We start from the raw sequence: 21,202 nt of genomic DNA, 5'->3' as shown, positions 1-21,202 counted from the left end.
TATATTCTCACTATACACCAAATTGTGTGACCCCACACTCTTCACACAAGAAACAAGCCAAAGGATTATGAGTTTGGAGAGAAACTTGAAAATATCTGCTATGTAGTTACCACAAAACCTAGCTGAAAGTGAGAAGCACTTTCATTCCATGCTTCACACACAAAAGGAACTAGCTATATTAACAACAGAAGATCTTAAAACAAGAGCCAAGTTAGTTCAAATTCAAGCCTCTCTAACCCCTCACATGAAAATACTATAGAAGGAACTAGCCTATGTTGAAATAGTACTAAAGAAAGATCCTAATCTTTCAACATTGGATGGCTTAGTTCACCTTGCAGTAGAGATAGTCATCCAAATCAAATCATTAGATGTTGCAATAGACAATTGGTATGTTGCTCTCAAGATTGTAATGGAAGTAAATAAGAACTTTATGGATAAATACACACTTAGCGTATAGACCCTTTGACATTAGTGTCAAAAAGGGGGAGAAATATTAAAGGGGGAGATATATGTAAGGGGGAGACATGTGAAAGGGGGAGTTACAAAATAAATAGAGAGAAGAAAAGGGGGAGTAAACAGCAGGAAAGCCAAAATAGGGCATATCAGAACATATCAGATAAAGAGTATCAGAATGATTGAAGACAAAGAGTATCAGCAGAAGCAAATCTACTTAGAGAGATTTTGGATATAGAAAAGATACATTAACTCAAGAGGAGTCCCAAAAATTTTGAGGTATATGGTTCATTACAAAATTTTGAACAATTTTGAAGTTTTGTATATATGTCAAATTGGATGTACATTATACTCGAGGAGATTATGTTCATCATGTATAGTTAAGTGTTTCTACCACTCATTTCAAAGGGGAAGATTGTTGATCTCAAATTGGTTTTGAAAATTGAGTGTCAACACACTTAAGAAATTTACTAAGTTCATGTTGAGTTGCAATGAGTGTCGAGCCACTCATGTGCTGAGTAAATCAAGTACCGAGAAAATAGTAAGTGCCAAGCAGTTCAAGTGCTGAGAAAATAGATAGAGTAGAGCAAGTTTCAAGTGCTAAGTGAATAGTAGATGCCAAGTAAGTTCAAGTGTCAAGCCAGACAAAATTATAGTATGTGTTGAGCATCAGTATTAACAAGTTCCAAGTAACACGGAATTGACCTAGTTGTTTGTGATGGCACAAATAACTATGTAAACCATTTTTGAGTTGACATATAGATAGATCTCAAAGATTTGAAGATAAGATAAAATCTATTTGGATTCCTTATGCGATCAACATGCAACCAATCAAAAAAAGGAAAGGAATTGAGTGGAAAAAATGAATAAATATCAATCGTAGATTCATACCTAACCCTAAGTCACCAAAGTCTTTTTAAAGGGAGACGAAGCCCCATAATTTAGAATGTGAGATAGAGCATTAGAGAAAGCATGTGAGAAGGTGATGCTAGCGAAGATTTGAAGGAAGTGAAAGGGGTGAATTGATCAACATATATTTAAGGTGACTTAGAAGAAGGATAGAATTGCAGAATCAGATATCAAAACATAGGATTGAGGATACAACAACTTCATATTAGATCAGAAAGGATCAAGATGGACTTAATTGAGATCTAAAATCAGCAATACCAAATTGTAAGTGTATCAAATCAAACATTTTATTGTACTTTCTAGCAACTGTATTAGCAGGATAAAATCCTTTGTATTAAGGTTGACTTAACAGTCATAGTGAAATCATTTAACAGGGTGAGATTCCAAGTGAGTGTTCTAAAGTCCTTTAACTAGGCACACTTCTAATAGGGTGTTAAAATCCTTTAATAGGGGTGGATCTAAAAATCCTTTGTAAGCCTTTAAAAGGGTAGGCCTTTCACAAGGAAGATAATGAGAATGGTCAAATCATGTAGCCTTAATAGGTGAACTTTATTGCTGCGGTAGTGGAGAATTATGAGTGTCATCCCCACCCTAGTTTTACCTTCTCATTGGAGGTATTTTGGGTAATCATATATGGTGTCAAGTGTTTATGTGGATGCATTTACTTTACATTGTATTTCAATATGTTTATGCATGCATCGTTTTAAAGTTAAAATTTTTAAAGTTAAAAGAACAAATTGTAGACATATTCACTAAGCCATTTCCTAAGTATGGATTTTTGTATCTAAGAGGTAAGCTAGGGGTCATTCCCTTGTCTGAAGCTCACTAATTGGAATTTAGTGACGCATCAACCAAACATGTTGAAGATCAAACAAGTTGATGTAGGGAGTTCACACTAACAAAGGAAGTTCTCATGGATGAGAAGTAGAATAAAACTAAGGATATTATCCATACTTCTATTTTTCTTTGAAATTTTTATGTATCATGACATGTTGTGTTGTCATCAATGCCAAAGAGGGACATTTTCAATACAAACATTCAATTGTATGTTTTCTTTGATGTTACACAAATGTCAAGTATATACCAAGAAATCAGTGTATGTAGAGCTCACTTGAGAGTCAAAGGAAGTTGCAATGTTGAAGAGCATTTAACCGTTAACCAAGTTCACAATCACTATCTACCGAGCTCACTTGGTCGCTTAAGGAAAGTCTACATGGAACCAATGTTAATCAAACTCAATTGGTTACCAAAGAAAAGTTGGCATGGAATGAGTGTTAACTGATCTCACTCAGTTACCAAAGGAAGTCTAAAGGAAAGTCATTTCTGAGTTAGTGTTGACCGAGTTGGGTCAGCTAACGAAGGATTTTCCTATATCAGTGATCTGACAGTTTTGTTGGTTAGTTCTAGCCAACTCATGGGATGAATTTCATTTATTTGAAATTGTATTCAAGATCACTTGACAAGGTAAAATATATAAGTGTAAGATCGAGTTGAGGATTGAATTAGAGAAGAAGCATGGGATTGAAAAAGATAAATCAAGGAAGAGAGTTGGAAGGATATCAGAGTATCTGAGTTGACCGAGCTACAAAGAACATTATGATCAAGAAGGGTCAAGTATTCAAGCCAGAACAAAGATACGAAATCAGCAAATACAGTTGCATCAACAATCAAGTCATATCATTGTTACTCTCTTGACCAAGCTACAAAGAACATTATGATCAAGAAGGGTCAAGTATTCAAGCCAAAAAAAAGATATGAAATCAACAAATACAATTGCATCAATAATAAGGTCATATCATTGTTACTCTCTAATAATTGAAGCAGTGAATCAAATCTATGAATAGAGTTAGCTTAACAAATATTTGCCAAATCCTCTAACAAGGTGGCATTTATAGATTGAAGTGTAAACTGAGTTACTATGTTATATACTATTATTACAACAGCATTTCAGTTGTTATTACAATAGCATTTCAGTTGTTATTACAATAGCATTTCAGTTGTTATTACAATAGCATTTCAGTTGTTATTACAATAGCATTTTAGTTTCAGTGGGATTTGTTTTTGTGGTAATAATCTCCGTTGAGCACACTTGATCCTAGATATTTTTAGATATATGAATTTTTAAAAGGAATCCTTGATTCTTCAAGACTACTTCAAAAATATTCATATACATTATAACTCCAAGTCCATTCAAGTAAAGGAATAAATAGTGATAAATAGTGTTTGCAAATTCAAGATTATTTCATTTCAATTTCAAATATTCATATACATTATAACTCCAAGTCCATTCAAGTAAAGGAATAAATAGTGATAAATAGTGTTTGCAAATTCAAGATTATTTTATTTCAATTTCAAGGTTGATTCCTGGACTAGGGTTTGAATGTCAAAATGAATATTAGTACATAATTGATGTAAATCTAATATATTTTTAAAAGACCAATTGTAAATAGAATATAGATAAATAAATATTGGACTCAATAAATAATAATAATATTTTTTTTAAAGCTAAATGTGTACTTTAAAAAATGATTAATACTTTAAACATATTATATTTTGGATATAAGATTTCATGTGTTTTTTAATTAAAAAATTTACGAACCCAAATTTACTTTAAAATTATGTTTTCTATATGATTCTTCAACAATCTCTCTCTCTCTCTCTCTATATATATATATATATATATAATTAAATTGCTTTGGAGAATAATTAATTATATTGTTTATCAACAAATGCTTAAATATAATTAATGCAAATCCTATTGTTAAAAATAAAAGGAGGCATTTATAATGCAAAATATCCTTCTTTCAAGAACACAAGAACCAAATGTCACATATCAAGGAAATAATAGGCAAAGTTCAATATATTTGGCATCTCAAGGCATTTATCATGCAAAATATCCTTCTTTCAAGAACACAAATACCAATATTAATTAATCCCTCCTCAAGTAAAGTGACATCAAACATAATGGAGTTTGGGGTTCTCTTTTTGAGACTATATTTATGAATTATAGAGATAACATTGAAGGAACCTAGCATAACATATACTTTTAACCTTTATTTTGTACACACATTCATATTTCTCCTACCACTCTCTTTTTACATGTCCTAATGATGGATTATAGAATGCAATTCAGAATATTGATTCAAAAAATCTCATGTGGTTGAATCTAGAATATAAAAACAACATACACTAATCATTAAAGATTGTAATACTCTTTTGTTGATGTCCATATCTTCTTAGTGAGGAAAATAAATATATTGTTATGTACATGTTAGAAACATAAACAAACTAAATGAAAAATTTATTTTTTAAATAAATGATAACATAAATTATAATTGGGTTGGTATGCTTTGATAGTAAATTGTAGAAAGTAAAAGCAATAAAATAAAGTTACTTAGGGTTATGTATATATGTGGATGTATAGTGTAAAGAAAGGAATGTTGGACTATGCTATTTATAATTAGTAAAATCAAGGAAGTAGGAATGCATTAAAAAATAAATTCAAATTGAATATAAAAAAGATAAAATAGTAAATGGAAGTGAATGTTAAAATAAATATAAGTAGTACATGATGAAAGTGAATTTAATATATATTAAAAATATCAATTGTAAATAGATTATAGATAAATAAATATCAAATATTATATATATTTATTAAGAAAATTAAGAACTAATATTCATTTTAAAATTATGTTCTCTATATCATTCTTCTTCAAACTTAAGAAAAATAAAAATTATAAATCAATTAATAAATTGCTTTGAAAAAGAATTAGTTTTATTGTTTACCAAATTAGGAAAAAGTTTTTTAAAAATACTAAAATATAATTAATGTAGATTCTACTAATAAAAATAAAATGTTAATTTGTTAAATTTAAATTTAAATATTATAATGAACAAATCTTTTAAACTTGATTTGAGTTGTTTTGATTGAAAAACAAAAATAAATGAACTATATGAATAATATATAAAGAAAACTTATATTAAAGATTTAAAATTTCACTATATAATTTACATTGTTTTCTTTATTCACCATAAAATTTGTGAAAGGAAACTTCATATACTATCCTCAGCTCATGAAAAACAAGACAATGACAAAGGAGTCAAGTTCCTAAAAACTAGGAAATTGTCCTCCTTTCCTCATCCACCATTGAAAAGAGATGTCCAAAGTTGTTAAGATAAAGTGATCTCAAAAACTGTCTTCCTCTCCAAATCAACCCTTTTGAAATGGAAATAAAGAAACATGTTATGGATGGAAAAAAAAAATTTCTAAAACCTATAAAAATGACAGACAAAACAATATATTTTTTACAATACCATAGAGATTATTTCTAAGAAGAGTTTGGTCCTTTCTTCTTTCCAAAGCCCACCACTGGAAAAACAAAATCAAAGTAATTAATATATTATTCATTAAATTTATCATATCTTTGTTACCCAACATAAACAATAAACACTCTAATATGTCAATTATTATTATATAATTGTTACTAAAATTTATGTAAATTTTGAGTTAAATTTATGGAATCTTGTTTCATAAAAAGTGATCCATAAGAGTTCATTTTGATATATTTAAAATTTATTATATATAGACAAAGTTCATATTTTGAAACATTAGAACATTTTTCCAAAAATCATTCAATCTATATTAAATTTTATAATATTGCATTTTTAAACTCACTTTTTCTAATGATAGATTGTTTGAGTACCATTGATAGTAAAAATCTATACACAATCTTATCCAAAAGCATAACAGCAACAAACCACACATTACAAGAATAAAGATTGACCTGAAGTAACAAATCGACGAGTGTAGAGAACACGTTTATAAGCACGTCCTTTGGGCTTCTTCTTCTTGTCCTGCTTCGGCACCTTTGGAGTTTGGCCTCTCACTTTCCCTGCTCTTGCCAAAGATCCATGCACCTTCCCTGCACCATTCACTACAAACTTATTCATCTACAACATAATATCTTGACCTAAAAAAAATCATGTTACAACTTAATAACTCCCATCACAACCTTCTCAAACAAGTGGAATACTAAAATTATATCAAGCAAACAGTTATATCCATTGGCAAAGAGTTTCTTTCTGATTTGATTAAAGAGAAAATGAAATGGGTGGGAACAAACCCATGTTATATTTGTTACTCGGACTCTCCAAGCTGTAGAGTCAAAATGCAAACTAGCAATAGGAATGAACATAATTTCTTTGTGACGCTTTTAATTTGGTTAATGGTAATCAGTTGGCTTATAAGACGGAGTCAGTTTTGGTCCGTTTGAAAAAAAGACCGTTATTTGACGGTACTTAGGGTATATAACTAAATCTGGTGATGGGCTGAATTTATTCAGTGTGTACACGTAGTTGATAGAATTATGAACTCTTTCTTGAACTTTTTACATAAGTGCTTCTTGTTTTCTATCAAATCCAAGGGTTTTGATCATAGGAGGAGATCCCTCCATAGCATAATTTTAAAAGTTTTTACTATTATCTTAACACAAATTGTAGAAACTGAGATTAAAAAATTTGAAGCAAAAGAAAAAAAAGTGGAATTCATTTGTAAGAGTTTTATTTGAGAATAAGCTTTTGTCTTAATCATATGATGACCAAGTTCTTAATTAATAATCATAATAATAATAAGATGATAATTTTTTCATTTGATTGAGATTATTGATTATGTGGACCTTAGACAATTTAGTTTATGCACTTACTTTACGATTACTTTTTCTTGAGGTTGTCATTAATTTGAATAATGTTGGCTTTTTTATGCATTTGGTTGATGCTCTTCACTTTTTATTGAAAAAACTTTGGTTTAGCTATTCTGAAGTTTTAGTATCACTTTCTTATCTTTATATCCGATGTTTCTATCTTCCTAATAAATGCTATTTTTCAGTCTTTTCTCTTTTTGCATTTAGAGTCTTCTATACTATGTCATGCTTTTAATGGCATGCATTCTCTTTATATTTTCTTTAGCATTATTTATAATCTGTATTTACTTCTTGCATCCACTTACATTCATTTCATACTACTAATATCATATTATGTCACATCTTTCTATCATTCTAAACAGTGTCATGCTTTAATTGTACGCTCACACCTCCCTTTTTGGCCTTTTTCTCTTACACTTCTTTAGTACTTGCCATAGGCTAGGCTAAGTACTATTGCATCACTTTTTTAGTTGTTACTCAACCAATCTATGAATTAAAATTTAAAATTATTATAGTTTACATACACATTTTTAAGTTAATAAATTGTGAAATTTATTTATTAATTATGTGATTGGTTATGAAAGTTTTAGTACCATATTTTTCGTTATGAAGAATATTATAACTATTATATATTTTTAAATATTTATTTTATTCTAATGATTTATTTTTTTAAAGCTTATCTTTGTATATTATTTATTATTTAATTTCAATCGTGAACTCATTAATTTGATGATTGATATTATATATTATTTTAATTGGTTTATAATTATAGTCATTCAATTTCAATTGAGTAGTATATAATTTTAATTTAAAAAAATTAAAAAATTAGAAAATGATATTATAGATAATTGAAATACAATTGAACAAAATTATAATATATCTTTTTATTTCTAATATAACATTATTTTTAAATATTTGAATAAATTATATAACTTCTATTTGACTTTAAGAAAGTTTTAAATTAATTGTATTTATATTTTATATTTATTATTTTACTAACTTGACCACTATGTAACACTTGTTTTGGTGTTATATTTTATCTTCTCATATCACAAATCATTAATCCCATGTCCATTATTTCCTCTTTTTCCACCATTACTTCTACAAATTATCGATCTAGAATAGAGCATATATTTGATTCATGTCTAATGAAAGTGATAAGAATTATTAAAAAAACACTAGTGTTCCTTTTGAGATAATAACCTTATCTGTTACCACAATTTGAGATATATAAATAGAAATGATCATCTTAATATACATTTGAGATATTTCACAAGTACATGCTTAGATTATATGTTTGAAAATAACTCGTTTAATGTTTCTTTGTGCATATGGAAGGAATATTTTCTTATTTTATTGATTCATTAAATTCCTTTCTTTATAGCCAGAATATTTTTCTTCTCCATTTAAGATATATTTTAATAGCAATTATTCATTATTGAATTAAGTGATTTAAAACAAACTCAAATATGATTATTCTCATGTGTCTTCTATACATTCAAGCTTGAAAACTAAATCAACTTTAAATTCAAAATTAAATTTATATTTTTAAAAAATAAATGAATTCCATATATGCAATTTTGACAAGATCAAAATCTAATTATAAAAACAACACTCTAAAACCTCAAAAATATCATAAACATACAATAATTTTTATTTAAAATATCAATATAATAATAAAAATACATTCTTGCCACTTACACACTCATGATTGCTTCTAAATGAACTATTAAATAGTCAAAATTGACTATCATCATACCATGCCTAGGAAGACACATTACAAATTTTTAAACAAGAACTAATAAGGGCCCGTTTGGCAATAGGAATACAAGTGGAATAAACATATGTAAACTCTTAAAATTTTGAATTCTTCATTTCGATGCACCAAATTAGAATTGGAATACGAAATAAAATAGTAATATGTATTCTAATTTTGGCCTTTAAATGAGGTTTTGCAATTCCACCTTAATCGGAATAGGTATTCCTATTCCAATTTTCTTTATTTTAAAAAACATAAATTTTTAGGTTCCTGAATTTCCCATCAAATTCTAGCTGAACCAAACAGAGAATATGTACCCCATTTTCTATTCCCGAATAAGAATTCCTATATTTCTATTCCAGCAGCCAAACGGGGCATTCAAATCAATGAAAACACTAGTTTGGTCATGCCCATATGAGCTGACATGTTTATCAGAGCTCTCCCAAGCTGAAATCATGGTGGAATTCATTGTCACACATGAGAGGGGTAGATTGGCCATGAGAATGGCATACCCATCGACAATTCCAGTTGCACACTCTGTTAAAAACAGCCAATCTCTTTGACTGCAACGATATAATCTTAGCTGTGGATGGTGATTTGGAAAGCACAACAGCAAATCCATCATTCATATATTCTGTGTCTTCAGGAAACAACTGCCACAGCAAACTGCCTGCCCCTGCTCCCCCACTTCTTATGGAATTCAATACGCTCTCATAAACAGTCTGCATAAATGTGTCTCTATAGCTGATGTTGTATCCTCCATATCTCTCAGATACTCCAAACTCAGCAAAAAGCACAGGCATTTTCAGAGTCTTTTCTGCATCTTCAATATGAGCTTGTGTCCAGCTCTTCACAAATGGCAGGTGCTTTGGAATAATGTATTGATCAATCCTGTATAATACCCATTACAATCATCATGTGGGATTCATAGAAACAAATTCATTGCAAAAAAAGGTTTATTGAATTTAGTATAATGACAAGAAAAGAATAACAAAAGTTGTAATAATTATGTACCAGCCCACTGTGTAGATATGAACAGATGCAAAATCAATGCCAAAAGCCTTGTGATTTCTGATGAAGTCTGTACCCTCATCTTGAGTGGTACTGTATGGATTGAATTGTAATCTGTCTGGAGCTGAAAGCCCATAAAACCCTTCCATTCCTATCTCTAACATATGTTTTGAATCCACCGATTTTACATATGCTGCCATTTCTTCTATCCATGCCTGAAATGGGTATTGTGAATTTCATTGAGTTTTTTCAGTTCTTTTGCATGCTCAATTCTATATATTTAGTAGAGAGCAATTAAAGGATTCTTACCTGCAATGTGTTTCCAGATGGGTCAGACTGACAACGGGGCTCGTTCATGAGTTCCCATGCAAAGATGGTGGGATCATCCTTGTATGCCACGTTTGTCACTGTATTCACCCTATTCAACACAGCCTGCACAAGAGATCCAACACCATGATAGGCTAATCTTCAGACAAAATGTACTAAAAACAAAACAAAGTCAAACTATTTTTTTCCAGATTCACAAAAACGTAGTGATTTTTTACCAATTTTTTTGTTGTTTTCGACTACAAACTATGCAGATCGTAAAGATCAAATGCTGAAATTTTCAAAAAAATCCATGATGTTGTCGATTTTTCAAAAATTGGTCAACTAGGAGGATAGCTGCATCCATTTATAACTGTGGCTCCATCACATTTTATCTCTACTAACCATTTTTAGTCCAAACAAAGGAAAACACATACTTTATAGTTTGCTGAAGCATTTTAAATATATAAAATCTTAATATGTTATCATATTGAGTTAATTAATTTATATTTTAATAAGGAGACTGACTAAACATTATACACAAAGGTTTAATTTCTAAGTTATAAGTGTTAAATAGTTAAAGTTGACTTACTTTAAGATGGGTTCATGATTAAGCAGCTGAATCATGATTCTGATAAAGGAAAATCTTATACAAATTTAATCATGTAGTTGTTAGTCAGTTTTATTCATTTATCTTTCATGAGTAATAGTTGGCATGAACTATTTATCCTAGGAATGGAATGAAATGGATTAATGCAAACTAGTACTCATAAAATGTGAAACAATTGACCAAAAAAATTAACAGTTGAACCATAATTTTCACAATAAAAGTTCATGTATGAAATACATATCAATAAATTTGATCCAAAAGTTATAGCATTGAACTCTAATATTAAAATAATAACTTCAGATGCTGCAGAAAATAAGTCTTACTTATCAATCTTAATACATGCTTTGAATTAAGCCTTAATATGTTGTGATACCAATATTAGGGTTCAATTGCATAGATATCTAGTTAAATTGTATATTCAAACTCTAATACCAAATCATGGCATGATGCAGAAAAAGCTAGTTGTTATGATATTGATATAAAGCTAGATTGCATAGTTTTTGAGTGAAATTTAATAAACATATTTCATGCACAGTGATTGCCATGAAATCATATCTTGTTAGAATAAAATGAGATGGTTAAAAATATAAGTTATCCACAGTCTATTGTATAATAAGTTGTTGTTTTTGGAATTGACAGTATTTCTTTTTCTTGCATCAACATTTGAGATCACACTCTATGATCCATCATTTCTCCTTAAGCTCTCTTCTCATCCTAATGATGGATCACAAAGTGTGATCAGAAACATTGATACAAAAAAAGAAAAAGTGGTTAGTTTCAAAAATAATGGCTGATAAAATGAGATGGGTTCATAAAAACCAATACTTAGGAAATATGGGTTTGTAAATTTGACTAAAAAATAAAGCAATTGAACCATATTTCCCTTGAGAGATTAATTCACTAAGTTTGATCCAAAAAACACATAATTAAATCCTAACAGTAATATCATTTCTTGACATGATGCAAAAATGAACTTGTACTTCTTAATCTTATTTGTGCTCTAAAAGTTTATTTAATATATTATGATATGAATATCAACTCTAATTTCATATTCTTTTTGTTAAGCTCATTGACCTATATATTTCATGAATACTAATTTACGTAAAATAAATTCAGACAAACTACACACATAAAATATGAATCTATAAATCTATTGACATCATTTTTCTTTTTAAACTAAATTTATATAAACCACTAATAACCAAACATATATAAATAAACTACACTCAAAAACTACATAATCAAATCCTAATCCCTTTAACTGTAGATAATCAACCTTGATATGTGCTTTGAAATAAGCCTTGAGCGTAGGATGCGAAAAGAACTCATCCTTCGATTTGAGAGTTAAACCAGCATTCTTCCCCCAATTCACATATTGTGCTTTTCCTCCGTAAGCATCCCAGTTGTTCACCAAGCTCAAAATCAACCTAATTTTATTCTTCTTGGCTTCACTTACAACAAAGTCCAGAGCCTGCATCAGCAGAATTCATGAGTGAAAAGTCAGAAACAATAAAAGAGTGTTAAGAAGAGAATGAATATTTCTTACCTTGAAGACGTCCTCATCATAAACACCGGGGGATTTCTGAAGGGCTCTCCAACCTCCATCATTGAAAGCCCAAGTGCGTCCCACAGTGAGACCAGCAGAAGAAGCCTCCTCCATCAGAGTTGAAACCTTGGCCTTTGTTGATGGATCCACTGCAAACACCATCAACCAATATGTGTTGAACCCATTCACATAAAATGGGGACCCGTCCAAAACAAACTGGTTGCCTCTTGTTTCTACCATACTCCACTTCTCATCTTCCAAAGCTCTTGATAATTTCAATGTGAGTATAGCAATGAACATTAAACACTGAATGAACTTCATTTTTTTGAATAACTTTTTCCTTTAGATGATTTGTGCAGCTGACGGAGTGCTAGACATTCTTATAAGGCAGGACTCTGGCTTTTCTTGGAAGTGAAAGCGTGGGCCATTAGAGAGGACTGATATTTGTTTGTAAACTTTGAAGTTAAGTTGAATCTTTGTGAAACAATCTTGAGCGCAAATTCACACTTTTTAAAAGATAAAAAGGTCTTTTAGGAGCGTAAAGGGGCACTATCTATGTTTTCAAGTCATCCTTCACGGATTAACATGTTTCATCTGTGTCTTTACACAAGAAGTTTTTCTCAATGGATTTGAAAAAAACTTCGCTTGCCACCTGGCTTGATTTTTATATATGTCAAATAATGATATTGTGGTACATAATTTATAAATTTATCTCTTTTTTTATTTCTATATCTCTTTCTAACTCAATATCTTTAGCTTTGTATATTTCTTACTTGCACACATAGACACCTCCTTCTTTCTTAATATGCAAATATACTTTTTCAACATGTAATGCTTCTTATTAGAAAAGAGTCAATCTTAATATTATTTTTGGTGTTAAGACAAAGATTTTTTTAAAGATATGTCTCACTAAACTATCAACTATCTATGCTAAGGGTGATATACAATTAACTTATAAATATTAGCTAAGACATAAAACTTTAATGAGTCATTAGAGAATAATGCGGTATAATAGGAGGATGCAATTTAATATGTATATCATTATAAATATATTAAGAACATAATGCAGCTAGAAGATTATGAAGATAAACTAAACTAAATTCTAAGAAATGTAAATATGAAGGATACAAAATTTATTGTTTTATCTTTTATCATATGTAGAATACCTTACAAGAATTGTCATTTTATACTTAACATAAAAGACCCTTTGGTCTTGTAGGAAAAGAAAAGAAACTCTTTGATATAGAATTTGGTGTCTACAGAAGAAAAAATAAAGGTTTCTTAAAAAATACAAGACTTTTAAATAAATTTGAATAAATCAATCAAGATAAATTTATATGAAACAACCCATAACTTAAAAGAGTTATGCCTAGCGTCGTACTATGCCTTACTATACATCGGTTCATCGTTGGCCTCACATGCAATGCATACCTGTCAAGCATGCCATATTAGCTTCAGCATTGAGCATGTCATGCACGCTTCACCATATGATGGACTCACCTTTACAGTGAGCAGATATTGTACAATGCCTCATGACCATACAATTCATCCTTAATAATTTCCCACTTAACAAGGTATGTACTGATATCCAAAGAGTTAGCTAAAGAGACTAGTAAGAATTAGGGGCTTTAAGCCTCATCAAGTTTGCGGGTAAAAGTACAAAGTTGTGTCACCTTTCAGGATGACTTATTAGAATGAATGAATTTGAGTATTTCTTTCTAAAAATCAATTGTGCTCAAAAATATAATCTAGATAAATTCATTGTAGCTAAGTTATGTATGTTCTCATACTTTTCTAATTGAAAATGTCTATTAAATGCATGTTTTATAATAGTTTGTGTCCAATTACTAAAAAAAAAATTATTTCAAAAAACTGACATTTCAATAACTCTTACTCTTTTAATGATATTTTTTTAATAACATATAAACACCATTTTATATAGCTCAAAGTTAAGAATATTCTCATATAGAGTTTATAGTGTTCTAGAGAAGAGAGTCATCTTCAAAAATTTATAATTTTTCTTTTGGTTAGAATATATTTGTTTTGAAAAATGTGGTGAGAGATGAAAACTATTGATTTCAAATTAGTTGAAATTTGAATTGTTATAAAAGAGAAAATATAGGTCAAAAGCCAATTTTTTATTTTTTATAGATCTAGCTATAGATGTCATCTATAACACAATCTGAGATCAAAGGAAAAAATATTTATTCTCATATAATTTTGTAGTGGCAACTAGACCCCTCATTTTCGACAATTTTCAGCAACTAAAAAACCATCTTTAAAAATTAGGAAAATATATCAATTCTTATTCAAAAGAATCATCAAAAATAATAATCCTAAACTTTGTCCATTTCTACACATTTCATTAGTTTACTTCATTTTCAAATGCTAAATAATAATACCAATTTTATGGCATTGAAGTTGAATAGTTATACTTTTGTTAGCATTTCCCTTTATAAAAGGGTGACACATGTTTGTGCTTTTACCCTTGCACACCATTTGAACTCAACAATGACCACATAATGTGTCTGTGAATCTACAGCATTCTCCTAAGTGCTAATCTTTTGTAGATTTACCTTTTAATATTTGACCATATCACGTACAAAATGATATTGTACATCAATGTATTTTGTCATGGTATTGAAAGTAGGATTATTTGACAAACATATTACACTCTGACTATCAAAGAAAATTGTAATTCTCCCTGCATCAAAAACAACATCAGGACACAAGCATTTAAGAAAAATAACTTCTTGACATGCATGAATAGATGCCATCTACATCTCCTCAAATATCGACAACACAACCACACTCTACCATTTTCTCATCCAACTAGTAGCGCTACCATTCACCATGAACACATATCCACCAATGAATCTTCTTTTGTCAATGTCCCTAGCCCAAGCAATGTCCACATAGTCTTGAATGTTAACTAAATTTTTTGATCCACTTGAGTTACCTTGATAGCATAATGTGTACTATGATGTACCCTTCAAATATTTCAAAACTCTTTTCATAGTATCCCAATGTGGCTTATCCAGATTTTCCATAAATCAACTCAATACTCCTACTACTAGGGAAATGTTTGGTTCGGTACTCATTATTGCATGCATTAGGCTGCCAACAAAACTTGCATAATGTACCCACTTCATTTCTTCAATAGCATTTAGAGATATTGGAAAACCATTAACCAATAGCTTCATTTCCTATAACACTAGAACTATTTTTTTCTTATAATTAGTCATACTAAACCACTCAAGAAAATTGGGTATATATTTTATGTGGCTAAACCAAAGTTTCCTACCAACTTTGTCCCTCATAATTTCCATCTCTAGAATAAATTTTGTGGGCCCTAAATCTTTCATCTCAATCTTCAAGGAAAACTAAAATTATTCTCTTACTATTGCCTATGAACAAAATATCATCTACATATAGAGAAATAATAAGTATCTGATCACCTTCAACTCTATAGTACACAGAATGATCAAATTTAGAACTCATAAAACCCAAAGATAGAACATATGTATCATACTTGTGATACTACATTCTAGGTGATTGTTTCAAACCAAATGCTCTTTACCTTTTTCCACAAAATATTTTGGTCGTGACATATATATCTCTTCTTCAAGATCAACATGAAGAAACTTTGGTGTCACATCCATTTTTTTAAATTTCAAAGTCATGTACCACTACAAGTGACAACAAAAATGTAATAGATTTTATCTTATCTATAGGAGAAAATATATCTCCATAGTCAATCCCTTCTTTCCAAGAATACCCCTTTGCAACCAATCTTTCCTTGTACTTGCCAATGATTCAATCTGGATCATACTTCTTCTTGAATACCCACCTACATCCCACAGACTTTCTACCTTTAGGCAAGGGTACGAGATTTTAGGTTTCATTTTTCTACAAGGACTTCATTTCATCCTTCATGGAATCCAACTAAGAATCTAAATGTGGCATATTAATCACTTCTCTAATAGTCCTAGGCTCATCAACATCTGTAAGAAAAGTATGGGCACAATTAACATTCAATGTGGAGTAATTAAATATATCTCTGGTGAATAGTTGTACCTATCAAATTTCTACCTCTCCCAAGTATATCTCCTCACTCCTTGTGGTGAATCTTTATAAGGTTTGACATGCAGTTCATAATCACATTCTTCTAAACTTAAGTATGACTACTTGAGATTTCCTCATCATCTGGCACATTTGGATCCTCATTCTCAGGCTCATTTGGAGTTTGAAATATCTCCCTTTTGGAAGCTAAAAGGATTTTAGCAACGTCTTTTCCTTTTTCTATCTTCTTTGGCTGATTTACTAAAGCAAGTTTCATCTCACAAAAGATAAAACACCTGTACTGTATAATGTTTTTTTAGGGAGAGTGTTCTATAATTTGTATCCCTTCACACTAATGTCCTAGTCGATGAAGATGCATTTCATATCTTTGTTATCAAACTTTGACCTACTCACATCAAGTACATGAGCATATACCTCATAGGAAAAGCTGCATAAATAGCTTAATAAGGGCTTATTACCATATTGTGCTTCTATAGGAATTTTTCAACTAGCACTGCAATGGGAGAATGGTTCATAAAGTAACATGTTGTAGCCACTATTTCACCCCAAAAGTTCTAGTCCAAATCAACACTTCTCGACATGTTCCTTGCTTTGTCCAACATTTATTTATTCATCCTTTCAACCACTCCATTATGTTTCAGAGCATAAGATGTCATCTTATGCCTCTTAATTCCATGATCTACAAAAAAAAATTCCAAATACTCATTGCAAAACTTGCTATCATTATTTTTTCTTAAACATTTAATCTTTCTCCTAGTCTGATTTTCAACAAGGCTTTTAAATTCCTTAAAATGATTGAACACTTATGATTTACTCTTCACAAAATAAATGAATGTTCTTATTGAATAATCATCTATTAGTGACACATAATATCTAGACATAGAAAAAGAAGGAACATCCATAGGACCAAATACATTAGAGTGAATATAGTCTAGCAAACCAAAAGATTTTTTAGAACTAGGATAGAACTTAACACAATTTTTCTTTCCAAAGATGCAATGTTCATAGATACTAAACTCAAGATTGCAGTCAACTAACCTCTCAACCAAGATACCTATCAAGAATATAGGTAGAATAGGTTATCTCTTGTTTGTTTACCGGTCCCAATCAATTCTCCATCAACACCAAAGATTTTCACTTTTCTATTTTGAAACTCCATTCAATGGCATGTGTTATTTAGCTATGCAACACTCAAAAAATTGTATTCCAAACCTTGAACCTAATAAGCATCATCACACCTTATATTTTCATTCAAAAATAGTGAACAAATTTCTTTTATAGGGTATGGAGCATCATTTTCAAGTTTAAAAAATTCACCATCATACTCTTCTAGTTTATCAAACTTATCAATATCACCAATCACATGATGTGAACAACCACTATCAATAATCCAAGTATCATATAAGGGCATTTTCTTCTTCATACCTTTCCTCCTTTGAATCTTCTTTTAGAACAACATACACAACTTCCTCACCTTCATTTTGATCATCAGATTCTAACTCAATGTGTTCTTCCTCAGCTAGGTAAGTACACGACTTATTTCCCTTGTCTTTGTAATCATTATTCCTTTGGTATTTTTTCTCCTACTTTTCATTCTTATCATTCCTTCTCTTGTTAGTATATCTAGATGCCATATAACCAACTTTATTATATTTGAAACATATCAAGTGTAATTTACCTTTGAACTTTCATTCTTCTCTTAGTAGTCGTCTAGCCAATAGTGCTTCTAGCTCATCTCATTCATTCTCATCTAAATCATCATCACTTTCATGTTTTCTTTAGTGGATACTCTTATCTCTCCTTTAACTTCCAATTGTTAGTGATGACTTGAGAACATTTTTTACCTTAGGTAAATTATTATGAAAGTTATTCAACTCAAAAGCAATCAATCTACCAACCAATGCATCAAGAGTAAGGGCACAACCAAGGATGGACCTTAGTTCTTGAATAGTTGAAACTCTAACAGCATAAATAGGTAACAAGGTTCTTAGTACCTTAATTACAACATATTCATCACTTATGACTCCTCCAATAGCTTTAATGGCATTAACTATATTGTGTAATGTTCTCTCTTTTTTTAATCTGTCTTTCATCAAATTTTCCTCTTAGGCTCTCTTCTTTTTTCTCTCAACACGTTCTAATCTCCTTCATAAAAAAGTGAAAGCTTATCCTACAGTCTCTTTGGAAATAGTGTAGTGCTTGAAATCATCAAATTCAACATTATTCAAAGAAGAAACAATCTATATCATCAGGGTATTGTGTTCTTTCTCTTGCTTCATCTTCTCCGCTCTTATTGGTCCAAGTGTTGGTGAATTGTACTAATTATCTAGATAGTATAATGCATAGTCTCCAATTCTTGATAGGTACCATCTCATCCTGATTTTCCATGATGAAAAATTCTCTTTGTTCAATTTAGGTGCCTCTCTCTTATACATCCTTAAGTCTTTAGCTTAAGTCCCTTTAAAATTTCTTCTTCAAGCACTGATCTATGATACTAATTGTTAGATAACTGAGAGGGTGGTGAACCAATTATCCTTAGGTCCTTTTACCAATTTCAGCTATTTAACAGCTTAAACTTTCAATATGTAAACTCAATAACTTGATTCAAACTTCATGTATGATAACCAATTTAATCTTTACCAGTAAACTATTTAATTCATACCAAGTATCAAAGTAGTTGATTGTTAAATGTACTCCTCATTATCTAACTTTTAACATTCACTAGTAAACATCAAATAACATGAAACACAATTATTCACACATATTGACACAAATATTTTTAACCTTCAGTTAGGAGCCAACCTTGTTAAAAGTTACATGCACATTGTTAATATGACCTTGTTAGGAGATTTACACCAAATATCATCTAGACCTTATCACTCATCAATTGAGAGGTCTACTCTAAAGGACTTACAAATATTTAAAGGAATTTCACCTTTAAAAGGATTTATAAATAAGACTATAAAGTCCACTCAATTAAGAGATTTTCTGCTACAGTTGCTAGAGAGTAATAATGAAATGATTTAATAAATAATGAAATTACCTTTGTTATTTCAAATCTCCATTTAATCATCTTTTGTCCCAGTGTATTCCTCCTCGAATGATCCACTCACACACATCAACTTTGCACTTCACTTTCTTGATCTTGCAATGTAGTTCTACTCAGTATCCTTTTCTTTCTTCTTCTTCACAAATAACTCTGATCAATAACTCTAAACATCTCATTCATCTCCTAAATAGATAGATTATTTTTTCTTAACCAGATTCTCCAATTTTTTTCCATTTAAACACAACTATTTGATCATCTTCCATGTTGGATATAATGAATCTAGACACTCGGTCAATGCGGTTTGCTCTTGAACTTTGAGATCCTCTTTTGAGCATTAAATATCCACCATTAGATTATAACTAATTTGATCCCTTATTTAATTTTCTCATTTACTCCATCCTTATTTTAGAAACTTCTTGATCAATCCATATTTTCACCAAATATTGGCCTCAATTTGATTCTTCCTGCAATTGTTCATCTTTCCCTCGCTCAATTAACACTATGCTTACTTGATCAATACTAGGATCAGTTAACACTACACTTTCTTAGTTAACAATATTCATTTTTCATTCACTTAACATGTGCTTGATGACTAGTGTGCTATCTCGATGACCATTAGTCCTTTATTTACCGACCTCACTGACTAGCTCGATATAACTCACTATTTCTTTATCTCTCCACTGCATAACTTCTTTCATTCCCTTCCAACCAAAGTAACTTGCTTTTGTATAATCTCAACACTTAATCAAATCATGTAAAAAAAAAAATAAGCATTATACTATCAAATTCTAACTCATGAAGTGCCCATTGAAATCCACTTTCCATCCCATTTTCATCATCATTATTCAACCAGCACTACATCCTTTAGATGATTTGGTACCTTACTAAATTAGTTTAATTTCTTATCTTTTAAGGCTTGATATCAATAACAACATAATAACTGAAATGATCCTTTCACGTACATATTATCTCCCTTATCTTTAGCATGATCAGTTGAGGATTACAACTATAAAGGAGTCATCGTTACTTTGAGAAGATTTGGTGTCAAAAGAATATTTCATTTTCTTCTTTTTCTCCTATTTGCAGTCCTTCTAGATATGATCTTTTTGCTCATAATTCAAACACTTTTCCTTGGACTTATTTCTAAGAGTGGAAGATCTCTCATTAGACTTTGACTTCATGTCTTTCTTCTTACTTTTTTCCTTAGATGTGCCTCATACAATGAGAGATTCTTTAGCCAACTTAGAGGATTTACTATACATCTCCTTTGATAGAAGTGAAACAACTACTTCATCCATTTTAAACTTGGAAGTCATACTTCCAATGGCCATTACCAAGTGATAACACGAATCAGACAATGAGTTTTGCAATAATGTGCAACACTCTTCTTCACTAGTGGATACATATAGATGTTAAACATGAAATCATCATATTAAATAATTTTATATGATCTACCATGGTTATTCCTTTTTCCATCTTCAGAGAGTAAAACTTATTTCACAAGATAAGCTTGTTTACCAAGGATTTTCCCTGATGAATGTCTCCCAACTTCTTCCATAAAGAATGTGCAATTTTCTCTTCATGGACATTCAATAGAATAAAATATATGACACTCAATCTTATCATTCATTTGGCCTTTCTATCCACTAGATCCCAATCTTCCTACTTAATACATGAAGGATGTTTGCTAGATGCAACAATCCACATATCTTGATCAACTAGCATATCTTCAACTTTAAGTTTCCATGACTCAAAGATTGTACTATTGAATTTTTCA

At 30.3% G+C, this 21,202-nt stretch overlaps 1 protein-coding gene and 1 pseudogene across 1 annotated transcript; both read right to left on the bottom strand.

The window, feature by feature from the left end:
* Positions 1–5,690: 5,690 nt before the first annotated feature.
* On the bottom strand, positions 5,691–6,312 carry LOC149543382 (small ribosomal subunit protein eS30z/eS30y/eS30x pseudogene; annotated as a pseudogene).
* Positions 6,313–8,962: 2,650 nt separating this feature from the next.
* On the bottom strand, positions 8,963–12,648 carry LOC149543381 (mannan endo-1,4-beta-mannosidase 6-like). Its single transcript, XM_089798182.1, has 5 exons — positions 12,294–12,648; positions 12,024–12,218; positions 10,141–10,263; positions 9,835–10,046; positions 8,963–9,711 (listed from the first exon to the last, which is right to left on the bottom strand). The coding sequence occupies exons 1-5, from the start codon at positions 12,612–12,614 to the stop codon at positions 9,252–9,254; spliced, it is 1,311 nt and encodes a 436-aa protein (XP_089654308.1). The 5' UTR covers positions 12,615–12,648; the 3' UTR covers positions 8,963–9,251.
* Between the last annotated feature and the right edge of the window lie 8,554 nt (positions 12,649–21,202).

The sequence above is a fragment of the Cupressus sempervirens genome, chromosome 8 (assembly GCF_028749045.1).
Source record: "Cupressus sempervirens isolate cs-2001-9-10 chromosome 8, ASM2874904v1, whole genome shotgun sequence".
NCBI classification, from domain to species: Eukaryota; Viridiplantae; Streptophyta; class Pinopsida; order Cupressales; family Cupressaceae; genus Cupressus; species Cupressus sempervirens.
The sequence above is the reverse complement of the archived record's forward strand: the minus strand, read 5'-3'. Positions and strand labels throughout refer to the sequence as shown.

Excerpts from the sequence above, each read along its gene's own strand:
- LOC149543381 (XM_089798182.1), bottom strand. The coding sequence starts at position 12,614 with ATGAAGTTCATTCAGTGTTTAATGTTCATTGCTATACTCACATTGAAA. Across the intron at positions 10,047-10,140 it reads CATCTGGAAACACATTGCAG|GCATGGATAGAAGAAATGGC; the intron begins GTAAGAATCCTT and ends TACCCATTTCAG. Across the intron at positions 9,712-9,834 it reads CATATCTACACAGTGGGCTG|GATTGATCAATACATTATTC; the intron begins GTACATAATTAT and ends GGTATTATACAG.